This window comes from Macaca nemestrina, chromosome 14 (assembly GCF_043159975.1).
Source record: "Macaca nemestrina isolate mMacNem1 chromosome 14, mMacNem.hap1, whole genome shotgun sequence".
NCBI classification, from domain to species: Eukaryota; Metazoa; Chordata; class Mammalia; order Primates; family Cercopithecidae; genus Macaca; species Macaca nemestrina.
In genome coordinates, this window is record NC_092138.1 from 25,993,919 (window position 1) to 26,008,472 (window position 14,554).

Sequence of the window (14,554 nt, forward strand, 5' to 3'; positions counted from 1 at the left end):
GATATACATATATCCTATTACTGGCATCTCACGTTCACTTAAAGATGATGAAAGCCATTTCAATCACAATCTCAGGGGATGCCACTTCCCTTACCTCCCCTGTCACGTTGGACATACCCACAATAGACCCAATACAGAAGAAAACAAAAATTCTTAAAAGTTCATACTGACTTACCTACTGAGGCAATGTACCAGACTACATGCTCTTTACATGCCTTCCAATTCTAAAAATCTATAAGCAATCACAACTGCACACACAACGGATGCTCTACAGTTTTTGTAAATGATGCAGTACGTGCCCAGGCGTGGCAGCAGATAGTCTTTCAGGCTTCAGGAGTCCAAACCTCTGTCAATACCAGGATTACTATCCACACTGTTAGTTTCTTAATGTGAAGGATTTTTTATTTTTTATTTTTTATTTTTTTTTTGAGACGGAGTCTCGCTCTGCCGTTCAGGCTGGAGTGCAGTGGCCGGATCTCAGCTCACTGCAAGCTCCGCCTCCCGGGTTGACGCCATTCTCCTGCCTCAGCCTCCTGAGTAGCTGGGACTACAGGCGCCCGCCACCGCGCCCGGCTAGTTTTTTGTATTTTTTAGTAGAGATGGGGTTTCACCGTGTTAGTCAGGATGGTCTCGATCTCCTGACCTCGTGATCCGCCCGTCTTGGCCTCCCAAAGTGCTGGGATTACAGGCTTGAGCCACCGCGCCCGGCCAATGTGAAGGATATCTTAAAATTGATGTATAACACATTACAGACTGCAAGAAAATATTTCCAAATTATATCTGATAAAGGACTTGTATCTAGAATATATATAAAAGACTCATAACTCAATGGTAAGAAAACAACCCAATTCTTAAAATGGGCAACACATCTGAACAGACATTTCACCAATGAAGATATAGGATTGGCTGATAAACACATGAAAAGATGTTCAGTCAGCCAGGCACCGTGGCTCACGCCTGTAAGCCCAGCACTTTGGGAGGCTGAGGTGGACGGATCACGAGGTCAGTAGATGGAGACCATCCTGGCCAATATGGTGAAAACCCGTTTCTATGAAAAATACAAAAGTTAGCTGGGCATGGTGGTGTGTGCCTGTACTCCCAGCTACTTGGGAGGCTGAGGCAGGAGAATCACTTGAACCAGGGAGGCAGAGGTTGCATTGAGCTGAAATGGCATCACTGCACTCCAGCCTGGGTGACAGAGCAAGACTCCATCTCAAAAAAAAAAAAAAAAAGAAAAGATGCTTAGTCAACATTATGAGTCATTAGAAATATACAAATTAGGCCAGGCGTGATGGCTCACACCTGTAATTCCAGCACTTTGGTAGGTTGAGGTGGGCGGATCACAAGGAGTTCGACACTAGCCTGGCCAACATAGTGAACTCCCGTCTCTACTAAAAATACAAAGATTAGCTGGGCATGGTGGTGTGTGCCTGTAATCCCAGCTACTCGAGAGTCTGAGGCAGGAGAATCGCTTGACCCAGGGAGGCAGAGGTTGTGGTGAGCCAAGATCCTGCCACTGCACTCCAGCCTGGGCAACAGAGTGAGACTCCATCTCAAAAAAAAAAAAAGAAATATACAAATTAAAACCACAGTGAGACTTCACACACACTAGAATGACAATAATGAAAATGCATTGACAATTACAAGTGTTGGTGAGGATCTGGAGCCGCCTCAGTGTGGAGTCCTCACAAAGCTCTAGGACTGTAAAAGGGTGCAGACATTACCACAAGTTTGGTAGTTCCTTAAAAACTAAATATGAATTTACCACACAATCCAGCAATCTAATCTCCCCGTTAGGTATATATATCCAAGAAAAATAAAAACATATGTCCACACAAAGGCTTTGCATGCAAATATTCACAACAGTATCATTCATAATAGCCCAAAGTGGAAACAATCCAAATTTGAAGGGGTAAACAAAATTAATATGTCCATACGATGGAATACTATTCAGAAAAAAAAAATGATGAACTATCGGTACATGTTTTAACATGGCTCTGCTTCAGAAATGTCATGTAAGGTGAATGGAGCTAGACTCAAAGACTACATATTTTATGAGCTCATTTATATGAAAGGTTCATAAGAGGCAATTTTATGGACACACAAAGATTAAGTTGCTTGGGGCTGGGGAGTGGGAATTGGGAGTGGCTACAAATGAGCATGAGGGATCATTTTGGGATGATGGAAATGTTCTAAAACTGGATTGTGATGATAAATGCACAATGCTTGTATATTTACCAAACTATTAAATTATACACTTCAAGTTGGTGAGTCTCATGCATGTAAATTATGCCTCAATAAAGCATTTTAAAAATATAGAGACAATTATCACTATGAAAAAAGCTTTCATACAATTTAACTGACTTTACAGCACAATGAAGGCTGGTATTTTTATCAGTAATTCCCAACCATTTCCAGGCCAAGAATCCCTTTATAACAGCAAAAAAAATCACAGCCCCACGATAGTTAAATTGAACCTTAAGCATAAATTGAGGAAACACATAATTTCAGGAATACTGGGATAATTTTAATTGAATTTGGACTTAACTAATCACATCTACTACATACAAAATAGTATATAAATAGCAAGATATAGTAATCTGTCTACCAACAATGTTAAGTGCAGATATAGGTTCACCAGCTCCTCCATACAGGTGGGGTCTCACTCAAGGGACAGTGATCCCTGAGTTGAAACTCCTTCTAAAGTTTCCATCTCCTTAATGCAGCAGTGAACCAAGAAAAGCAAAATTGCTGCTTTAAGTTCAATTCCATGATGTTTTTACTCATCTCTGCAATTAGTTTACAGCTGGGAAGAACATGATTTATTTTTCGGACTAGAAGCATGTCCCATGTGTGGGCAAAATTTACTTGACAAGTGGATCATAGAAAAAGAGGATGCTGTATGACTGGAAAAATATACAAAGGTCGACTGGTTAGATGCTGGTCCAAACATACTATGGAGCTGTTTTGTGGATTCCTGATTTGTCTCTAATCTATCCCTTAGGGCCCCTTTCAGTTGTACCTGCTTGTGGAACCACACAGCTACAATGTAAACTTTGTATCAAATGTTAATGACCCTGCAGAGACAGCCTGGCTCCTCACTGCGGCTTGCTTCCTCTGGGATTTTCAATTACTGTAGGATGTCCTCTCACATTTACGGACAGTAGTATAGCATCATTAAGCATTTCCAGCATTACCAGTTGAGGATTTCCCACACATAAATCAATTAACAGAATCTGAAATGTACTATTTCCATGGCCAAGAAAGGGATTCCAAAATTGTTTCCAAATTATTTATGAAACACTTGTTTGTTTCAGTAAATCTTGTTTTTGTCACTGTCCACTGGCAGCCACTCACACTGCACCTGCCTTGTGTCAGCTGGCAGCCACAAGTGTTGCAGAGACGAGAAACATAGGAGAAACTTATTTTTAAACAATGTGTAACTGTTCAGTTGCATTTCTAAATAGTAAGCTCAGAATGTTTTTGGGAGAAGTATATAATATACTATTCTCCCTGTGTTTCCAGATTACTCATTATATGTTTTTCCAGAGTCACAATTGGACCTATTGCTTTAAATTTAGAGTACTTTGCCAGAAAACATATTGAGTACCGTATACTGTTTGGAAGTGTAAATAACATAGTTTTAAAAATCATTTTGTTTCCTGACTTTGCGGACATGTTGTAATATCCTCTGCTAAGGGATGTCAGTTTTGTCCTGTTCTAGACCATCTTTTCTAACCTCAGCTGGTCACGGCGATTTCCCCAGAGCCAGTTCATTTCCTGTTTCAGTTATTTAGGTCATTGTTCCCATGTTATGATTTTTCTTCATAATGACAAAATAAATAAATAACTCTTACAGATTAAAGAAAAAATATAGGCCAGGTGCAATGGCTCACACCTGTAATCCCAGCACTTTGGAAGGCTGAGGTGGGCGGATCACTTGCAGTCAGAAGTTCGAGACCAGCCTGGCCAACATGGTGAAACCCCGTCTCTACTAAAAATACAAAAATTAGCCGGGCATGGTGGCACACACCTGTGATCCTAGCTACTCTGAAGGCTGAGGCAGAAGAATCGCTTGAAACTGGGAGGCGGAGGTTACAGTGAGCTGAGATTGTGTCACTGCACTCCAGCCTGGGTGACAGAGTGAGACTCCAACTCAAAAAAAAAAGAAAAAAAGAAAAAGAAAAAGAATTTGTCACAAATAAATTTGTAACTATATTAAACAATTACATAAAAATAAAAAGTGGAATACATAAGGTGATATTGAATTATGCTAAAAATGTATTTGTAATTTAAAATGCAAATTTAGAATTTGAATAAAAGTTCAGTGTAATGGAATATGTTTTTCTTTTTTTTTTTTTTTTTTTTTTTGAGACGGAGTCTCGCTGTGTCTCCCAGGCTGGAGTGCAGTGGCGTGATCTCGGCTCACTGCAAGCTCCGCCTCCTGGGTTCACGCCATTCTCCCGCCTCAGCCTCCCAAGTAGCTGGGACTACAGGCGCCCGCCACCACGCCCGGCTAGTTTTTTGTATTTTTAGTAGAGACGGGGTTTCACCATGTTAGCCAGGATAGTCTCGATCTCCTGACCTCGTGATCCACCCGCCTCGGCCTCCCAAAGTGGTGGGATTACAGGCTTGAGCCACGGAATATGTTTTTCTAATTCACTTTCCATTTTTAGTTCAATTTTGTAATTTTAAAATATCAATTTTTTTATCACTTGTTTTACTCAAGTTCCTTGGTGTGTGTGTGATATCAATTATAGTTAGCAATAGTTACAGTTTTGACGAAGAAACAATGGACAGTTTATAAAGTTGTTACTGTCAATTTTTTTCTAAAGCTTGCTACTGCACTCACACACTTATGGGTGGTATTATTTAAGAGTCTATAACTCAACAAGTATTAAAAACTGTGAATAGCAAGCCTGACTTTCCTGTATAAATGTTTTCATTGGAGAGGTTTGCTTCTCCTCTTTCAGGGCAATAGGAATTCTATCTCCAGGTTTCTTTCTTTTACTTCCATCCAAGAGTTTCAACTTTACCTGATTCCTACACCCACAAAACCCCCTAGGATGATTTGAAAGGAATGTCTCAACCAAAAAGTATCAAGAAATGTTTATAAACATCATGAAGAGAGTACCTACTCTGTTTTTTACATATTTAATACTCACAATAACTTTACACTGTAGAAATTACAGCCCTCATTTTTCAAAGAAAGGCACACACAACATAACTTAATGAAGGTAAAGAAATGAGCCCAGGGTCACAGCGGTGAGATTCAGATCATTCTGCCTCAGAATGGTTTTATCTACTACTCTTGCTTAAGTCAAGATTTATGTTGTTTCATTTTAAGGCATGGATTTCACAACAATACATTACTAATTTATTTTTAAAAGTGTTATTACCTTTTAATTGAGGTAAAACTGACATACAACTAAATAAACAATTTTTATTTTTTTCCTTGAGACGGAGTCTCGCTCTGTCACCAGGCTGAAGTGCAGTAGTGCGATCGTGGCTCCCTGCAACCTCCGCCTCCTGGGTTCAAGCAATCCTCTTGCCTCAGCCTCCTGAGTAACTGGGACTACAGGCACGTGCCACCATGCCCAGCTAATTTTTATATTTTTAATAGAGATGGGGTTTCACCATGTTGGCCAGGAAGGTCTAGATCTCTTGACCTCGTGATCTGCCTGCCTTGGCCTCCCAAAGTGCTGGGATTACAGGCCTGAGTCACCATGCCCAGCCAAAATAAACACATTTTAAGTGCTGAATTTTATATTTCTGTACCTGTGTAGCCACCACCTGGATCAAGATACAGATGATTCCAGCATTCCAGAAGTTTCCCCTTCTACGCATTCCCAATCAATATCACTTCCCCAAAGACAACCACTATTCTGATGTCTATCACCGTAAAACGATTTCTGAACTTTGCATAAAGGGGCCCATAAAGTATATAATATCTTGTGTCTGGATTCTTTTGCTCAAGGTATCTTTAAAATAACTGTATTTTAAAAAATGTTAGTTACAACTTATGTTGAATTCAAAGACATTTGATTTACTTTAAAAATGAAAAAAAGTGAGTGGGCGCGGTGGCTCATACCTGTAATCTCAGCACTTTGGGAGGCTGAGGCAGGCAGATCACCTAAGGTCAAGAGTTTGAGGCCAGTCTGGCCAACATTGCAAAACCCTGTCTCTACTAAAAAACACAAAAAGTAGCTGGGCATGGTGGCGGGCGCCTGTAATCCCAGCTACTCGGGAGGCTGAGGGCGGAGAATCTCTTGAACCTGGGAGGCAGAGATTTCAGTGAGCCGAGATCACACCACTGCACTCCAGCCTGGGTGACAGAGTGAGACTCCGTCTCAAAAAATAAAAAAGTTCATTTAAAATATTTAAATGATTTACATATAAATGTTTAATATTAAAATTTAATCCGTATACTTCAAATTAACATTGCTAGAGGTTACAGAACTGTCTAAACCAAGTTTTGATGAAATATTGTACCACTTACTTCTGAGCACTTAGGTCCTATTTGTGTTTTCACAACCTATATATATATATATATATATATATATATTTTTTTTTTTTTTTTTTTTTTTTTTTTTTTGAGACGGAGTCTTGCTCTGTCGCCCAGGCTGGAGTGCAGTGGTGCGATCTCGGCTCACTGCAACCTTTGCTTATTGGGTTCAAGTGATTCTCCTGCCTCAGCCTCCCGAGTAGCTGGGATTGCAGGCACCTGCTGCCACGCCTGACTAGTTTTTGTATTTTTAGTAGACATGGGGTTTCACCATGTTGGGCAAGTTGGTCTCAAACTCCTGACCTCAGATAATCTGCCTGCATTGGCCTCCCAAAGTGCTGGGATTACAGGCATGAGCCAACTCACCCAGCCTCCACTTTCTTTAATGTCTTGATAAGATTTTATATTTTTGTTGACAGAGTTCTTGAATATTTTTTGATGTATTCCCAGGTAATATTTTCTGATGTCACTGAAACGTTATCTACGTCTGCACTTTTTTTATGCTGAAATATTTTTAAGTAAATTAGTATTACATCCTTAAGTATTTCAGTATGGTTTTCTAAAATAACATTCCACTTAAATTATTCCCTAATATCATCTATTATCAAAAGTGAAATAGCCAATAAACACAACAAGGGGCTCAAGCTTATTTGTAATTAGAAATACAAATTATTAAGACAAAAAAGTCTGATACCAAGTGTTAGAAAGGATGCAGAGCACTGAAATTCTAATCCATTGCTACGAACAAGGGGATAAACTCTCTCTGGAGAAGTTTTGTTTTACATAGTAAAAATGAAGATGCATAGACCCGATTCCCTCTACCACTGCTAGATATATATCTAACAGAAATGCACAAGAGACACATATAACAATGTTCATGCTAGTATGTTGTAACAGGAAAATTTTGAGATAACTCAAATGTCTCTCAACATGAGAAAAAACAAACTATGGGCCAGATGCAGAGGCTCATGCTTGTAATCCCAGCACTTTGGGAGGCCAAGGCAGATGGATCACTTAAGGCCAGGAATTCAAGACCACCTGGCCAACATGGTGAAACCTTGTGCAAAATTAGCCAGGCATGGTGGTGCAGGCCTGCAGTCCCTGCTACTTGGGAGGCTAAGGCAGGAGAATCTCTTGAACCTGGGAGGTGGAGGCTGCAGTGAGTCGAGATCATGCCACTGCATTCTACCTGGGAAACAGAGCGAGATTCCGTCTCAAAAAAAAGAAAAAAAAAGTAAAATAAAAAATAAAATATATGGACTGGTGTGGTGGCTCACGCCTGTAATCCCAGCACTTTGGGAGGCCAAGGCAGGTGGATCACCTAAGGTCAGGAGTTCAAGACCAGCCTGGCCAACATGGTGAAACTCTGTCTCTACTAGAATACAAAAATCAGCTGGGCGTGGTGGTGGGGACCTGTAATTCCAGCTACTTGGGAGGCTGAGGCAGGAGAATCGCTTGAACCCAGGAGGTGGAGGTTGTCGTGAGCCAAGATCACGCCATTGCACTTCAGCCTGTGCGACAAGAGCAAAACTCTTATCTCAAAAAAAAAACTTAATTAAATAAATAAAATTTTTAAAAATAAAAAATATATAATAAAAAATTAAAAGACAGAAAAGAATTAAAAAAAAAAAAACAGACCAAGCTAATTTATATTGTTTAGGAGTACAAACATGGATAGTAAAAAAATTAAGACAATAATGATCAAAATTCAGAAGAATAGTACCAACTTTGGGAAGAAAGATGAACCTGTGCTGAGGGAGAGGCTGGCTGGGGTATCCTGATGCTGGCAGTTTCCTCACCCAGGTGTGTACATGCATAAACTTTCCTCTATAATTACTTATTATAAAAAATGCATAAATTTATTAGAAAGTGTATAAATTATATGCACTTTTTCTATATATACATTTCACAAGAGAAAAAAGATTCAAATGTGATGAGATATATAAAAATACAAAGAAGAGGGCCAGGCGTGGTGGCTCGCGCCTGTAATCCCAGCACTTTGGGAGGCCGAGGCGGGCGGATCACAAGGTCAGGAGATCGAGACACTCCTGGCTAACATGGTGAAACCCCGTCTCTACTAAAAATATAAAAAATTAGCCGGGTGTGGTGGCGGGCGCCTGTAGTCCCAGCTACTCGGGGGGCTGAGGCAGGAGAATGGCGTGAGCCCGGGAGGCAGAGCTTGCAGTGAACTGAGATCGCGCCATTACACATCAGCCTGGGCAACAGTGAGACTCCGTCTCAAAAAAAAAAAAAAAAAAAAATTACAAAGAGGAGTTGCTATATGCTTGTTAAACATTATTTTGAAAAAACTGCTTTTGCTTTGTAACACTTAAACATAAGTGACGGCTTTTGCTATGAGTCATTTATTTGAGATCATTTATCAAAAGGCACTTACTGAGGACCAATTTTTGAGGCAACATAATGTCATCTTATTTTTACATGAGCTAGTTCTTATACAACCATCAATTCTGAATCTTGTTTAGTTTGGTATTAAGTAATATACACAATTTACATTGTTCCTGTATGAAATTTGTCTATTTTTCCATAGCTTTTTCTGATTTCCTCATTAGGATTTCACAGTATCTTTTGGAAAATACTCAAAGCCAAAGGTGGTCAGAATTTCACATTCTTAAATTTACTTTTTTTTTTTTTTGAGACAGAGTCTCGCTCTGTCACCCAGGCTGGAGTGTAGCCCGTCTTGGCCTCCCAAAGTGCTGGGATTACAGGCGTGAGCCACTGTGCCCGGCCAACTTTTAATACAGTGATATTAATTCATTTGAAGGTCTCCTCCTGTGTCTTCTAAATCAATATCAAAATCTAAATCATCATCACTTTCTTCATTTCTTCTGCAGCTTCTTCTATGGTTGGAACTTAGATTATTTTCAGTATGTTCTATTTTTTCTGTTTCTTTATTCAACCTAAAGATGAAAGAAAAAGTTTCTATTTATTTCTCAGGCTTTCATTATTTAACTATGTAGATTGAAAAGACTTTTACCACTACATTTCTTGATTAACAAGAACCTAATGAAGTAAGTATAAAGAAAAAGATCCAACCAGGAGCGGTGGCTCACGCCTGTAATCCCAGCACTTTGGGAGGCTGAGGCAGGCGGATCACCCGAGGTCAGAGGGTCGAAACCGCCTGGCCAACGTGGCGAAACCCTCTCTCTACTAAAAATACAAAATTAGCTGGGCGTGGTGGTACAAGCCTGTAATCCCAAGTACTTGGGAGGCTGAGGCAGGAGAATCGCTTGAACTTGGGAGGCGGAGGTTGCAGTGAGCCGAGATTGTGCCATTGCACTCCAGCCTGGACAACAACAGCGAAACTCTGTCTCAAAAAAAAAAAAAAAAAAAAAAAAAAAAATCCTTGAACACTAACTCGAGATCCAACCAATTATAACACTATTGTCACTAAAGTAGGCTCAAAAAAATTAATACATGATATCTATTAAAAGAAAAGTTACATAACGCGTAATTCTTTTGTAGTGAATAAGAATTTCACCAATAAATATTTTGCTTTCTTTAAAATACAAAGTTTCACTTTTATTGTAATGATAGAAAAATAATTTTAAAAGTCTATATAAGTTTGACATGCAACTTAAGTCTAAGAGTTATGGATCATCTCTTAAAAGACATTCATGTATCAATCACTAAGAGTAAACGTCAAACATAAAAGGAAACACTCACGGAATAACAATGTCTTCTTTCTTTCCACATTTTGCGCAAACTTCAAGTTCACAGGCACAGGGTCTACACATTGTGTGATAAGAATCCTTCACTGTCTTTTGTAAACATTTAACACTAAAATAAAAAACAAAATGTTAATTTATTTATATTTATTTCAGACTTATTTGGTAAAATAAGAGGATGTGTCTAAATGTATAGTTAAAAAGCCTAACAAGACTGGGCGTGGTGGCTCACGCCTGTAATCCCAGCACTTTGGGAGGTCGAGGCAGGCAGATCATGAGGTCAGGAGTTTGAGACCAGCCTGGCCAACATGGCGAAACCCCATCTCTACTAAAAATACAAAAAATTAGCTGGGCGTGGTGGCTCATGCCTATAATCCCAGCTACTCAGGAGGCTGAGGCAGGAGAATTGCTTGAACCCTGGAGGTGGAGGTTGAAGGAGTCGAGTTCGCACCACTGCACTCCAACCTGGGTGACACAGTGAGACACTGTTTCAGAAAAAAAAAAAAAAAAAAAACAGCAGCCTAACAATCAAAACTCCTAGATTTCAATTTCAGGTGTTTATCTTATGTCACTCTAAATTAATTATATCGCATTTCTAGATAACAGTTTATAGCTGCAGAATAAAACTGCTGGATTTTTTTTAAGTGTCATTAAAAATGTGGTAAAACAAGATCAATATATAAAACTCAACTGTATTTCTATACACTACCAATAAACAATCTATAAAAGAATAAAGGAATAAATTCAATAAAAGAAGTGCAAGACCAATACACTGAAAATTACAAAACATCACTGAAAGAAACTAAAGACCTAACTATATGGAAAGACATCCCATATTTTATATGAAAAGACTTAATATTGTAGGCCAGGAGCAGTGCTCAGGCCTGTAATCCCACAAGTTTGGGAGGCCGAGGTGGGCGGATCACCTGAGATCAGGAGTTCAAGACCAGCCTGGCCAACATGGTGAAACCCCATCTCTACTAAAAATACAAAACTTAGGTGGGTGTGGTGGCATGCCTGGGAGATGGGCCACTGCACTTCAGCCTGGGCAACAGAGTGAGACTCCATCTCAAAAAAAAAAAAAAAAAAAAAAAAAAAAAGAGAGACTTAATATTGAGAATATTGAGAAGATAGCAATACTCCCCAAACTGATCTACAGATAAATTCCAGCTGGCTTTTTTGCAGAAATTGACAAGCTAATCCTAAAGTTCATACAGAAATTCTAGGGACCCAGAATAGGCAAAACAATCTTGAAAAGGAACAATAAAATGGAAAGATTCACATGTATTGATTTCAAAACACACTACAAACCTACAGTAACCCAGACTATGCAGTACTGACATAATAGATGTATATAGGTGTGCTCTTGCCATTGCTTCATCCATGAAACATACCCTTTTGTAGAAGTAAAATTGCCTTGCTGAGAAATTTATGTCCGAGTGCTATTTCTTTTGTGGCACTGAAAACTTATTTCTAACAAATGACAAAGCAACACTCTGTCTCAAAAAACAAAGAATAATGTGAAAATTTTGGTATTAACTCTATGCATATAAACCCAATAACTCTGTAGAAATGGCCAAAGTTTTGCAAAGAAAGAATATCAAAACTCACTGAAGAAGAAATAGATAAATACTCCTCTATTTATTAAAGAAAAATTTAATCATAACTCTAAAAAAACTCTATTTTTTTTTGGAAAACTCCAGGCCCAAAAGACTTTACTGATAAATTCTATCAAATATTTAAGAAATAATAGTGATCATACACAAATCCTTAAAACAAATAGGAATAAATATTTTCCAACTCATTTGATAAGGCTCTAACATCAAGACAAAAAAAGCAAACAAGAAAACAACAGATGAGTATTTCTAATGAACAAAGATGGAAAAATCCATGACAAAATGTTAGCAAATCAAATCCAGCAATACATAAAAATCTTGCCACACACTTGCTCACTCTCTCGCATGCTTTCTCTCTTTATATATATATATATGTATATGCACCAAGTGGATTTATCCTGGGAGTACAAGGCTGATTCAATATATTCAAAGGCAATAAATATAATTCACTAAAGCAATGTTCTAAGAAAAACCATAAGATGATGTTAATAGATGTGAAAAAAGCTCTATAAAAATGTAACATTCGTTTATAATAACAACTCTCAGTAAACTATGAACTGAAGGAAACATTCTCAACCTAAAAACAGATAACTACAAAGAACCTACAGCTAATTTCATACTTAATGATGAAAGACTGAATACCTTCCCCATAAGATCAGAAACAGGGCAAGAATATCTGCTCTCACCACTCCTTTTCAGCATCATATTGGAGGTCCCAGGCAGTGCAATAGCAGCCAAAAAAAAAAAAAAAAAAAGAAAGGTCATAGAGATTGGAAAGAAGAAACAAGTGTCTTTATTTAGAAGAAAAAATCATTGTCTATATAGAAAACACCAATGAATCTATTTTTTAAAAGGTACTGGACATAAACAGTGAGTTTAATAAAATCACAATATATAGGGTCAGTAAACAAACATAAACTGTATTTTTATGTTTCTAGCAATGACTAATTACTTTTTATAAGAAAAAGCAAAGAAATTATAACAGCCAAAAGAGTTATGAAAATGAAAAATGAGGTTGGAGAATTCTCACTACGTGATTTCAAAACTTATCACAAGGTAGTGATCAAGGCAGTATAGTACTGGTGAAAGGACAGACACACAGATCAATGGAATAAAGACCAGAAATAGACCCACATACATATATGACCAACTGATTTTCAAGATAGTAGAAAGGTAACTGAATAGAGAAAAGACAGTCTTTTCAACAAACGATGCTGGAAAAACTGACTATCCCTAAAATTAACAAGAAATAGAACATAAATTCAAATATAAAATCAAGAATTATACAACTTCTAGAAGAAAACATAGGAAGAACTATTTGTGACCCTCAGCTAGGCAAAGATATCTTATCTAGAACAACAAAACCATGATCTAGAAAGAATGATTTGTTAGATGGACCCTCATCAGAATAAAAAATGTCTCGTCTTCAAAACACACTCTTAAAAGAATGAAAAAAACAAGCCAGAGGTTGGCACAACTTATTAAGTATTTTGAAACATCTTAAAAAACATTTATAAATTCTCCAATCACTACTGGGTATTTTCTCTTATAAGATTCATGGTGAAAAAAATCAAAATATTTCACCCCAAAATATGCTTCTTTGGCACATTTTGAGATGGCTGTTTAGAGGGCCTGCAAACACAGCCAGCAAAGCTGTCTTTTGTGAGGATGATTTGCATCTGCAGAGGAAATAAAATGAAGTAAACAACAGATATAAACAGGCTTCCTCTGAAGCCCGCCCTTGTCTGGATCTAGGAAAGATCAACTCAGCTCTAAAACTTTACAGGTCTGACAGAAACATTTATCAGAGGCCCTGTGAGGCTACTGCCTCTGAAGTTTCATCTGCAGCACAAGACTGCCTTTGCCCAGGTTTCTCCTCTCCCCCACTCATAACTGTCTTTCCACAATATCCTGCTTTGCCAAAATCTGAGCCCCCTAATCTTTCTGTAATCTCAAGGTGATACAAAAGTGTTAACCACCTTGCCTCTGCGTTTTTTTTTTTTTTATACTCATGACTCCTGTGCACATGTATGCACACAATAAAATTTGTATGCCCTTTTCCCTTGTTAATTTATGTATTATGTTTGTTTTATAGATTTAAATTACCAAACCTTCAGGGGAAAAATTCAAACCTCCCTACAATGGTAAGGAGAAATTTTAAATTCGCCTAAATATAACTTTTTCCAAATTTCCCTCAAAAATGGCTATATTGTATTTTATGAGTTCATTGCTAAGAAAACTTCAGAAAGGTCAAAATAATGATAGTTTTGCCTTCTTTTCATTTCTTTATGCAATACACATGTTAAAAGAAAAAATTCAGCAGAATTACATTTAAAGGAGTTTAATTGAGCAATATATGATTCACGAATCAGGCAGCCCCCAGAATCACAGCAGATTCAGAGAGACTCCAGGCATGCCTCATGGTCAGAACAAATTTATAGACAAAAAAAGTAAAGTGCAGTACAGAAATAGGAAGGGAGGTACAGAAACAGCTGGGATTGGTTACAGGTTAGTATTTGCCTTATTTGAACACAGTTTGAACATTCAGCAGTGTATGAATGGTTGAAGTATGGCTGCTGGGATTGGCCAAGACTCAGCTATTGTTACAGGTGTCTACTCCTAAGTTAGGCTTTCAATCTTGTCTACCTATTAAATTAGGTTGCAGTTCATGCACAATGACTCAAATATAGATATAGGGAGTCCTTATCAGGCTATCTTTAGTTCACTTTAACAAACACAATTCCCAG

The 14,554-nt window shown here is 38.1% G+C and overlaps 1 protein-coding gene across 6 annotated transcripts in view; it reads right to left on the reverse strand.

Annotated features, from left to right (window-relative positions):
• Positions 1 to 636: 636 nt before the first annotated feature.
• C14H9orf85 (chromosome 14 C9orf85 homolog) overlaps positions 637 to 14,554 on the reverse strand; it is a 64,621-nt gene continuing 50,703 nt past the window's right edge. For 3 of the 6 annotated variants that reach the window (XR_011612455.1, XR_011612457.1, XR_011612456.1), the window contains one exon: positions 10,190 to 10,303. Coding sequence is in view for 3 of the 6 variants with exons in the window: in XM_071077674.1 (XP_070933775.1) it covers positions 1,297 to 1,552; positions 10,190 to 10,303 (370 nt within the window). In the remaining 3 variants the exon portion in view is untranslated. Of the gene's footprint in view, positions 9,424 to 10,189; positions 10,304 to 14,554 lie in introns of those variants that run through there. The other 3 variants (XM_011770920.3, XM_011770921.3, XM_071077674.1) reach the window with 2 other exon arrangements.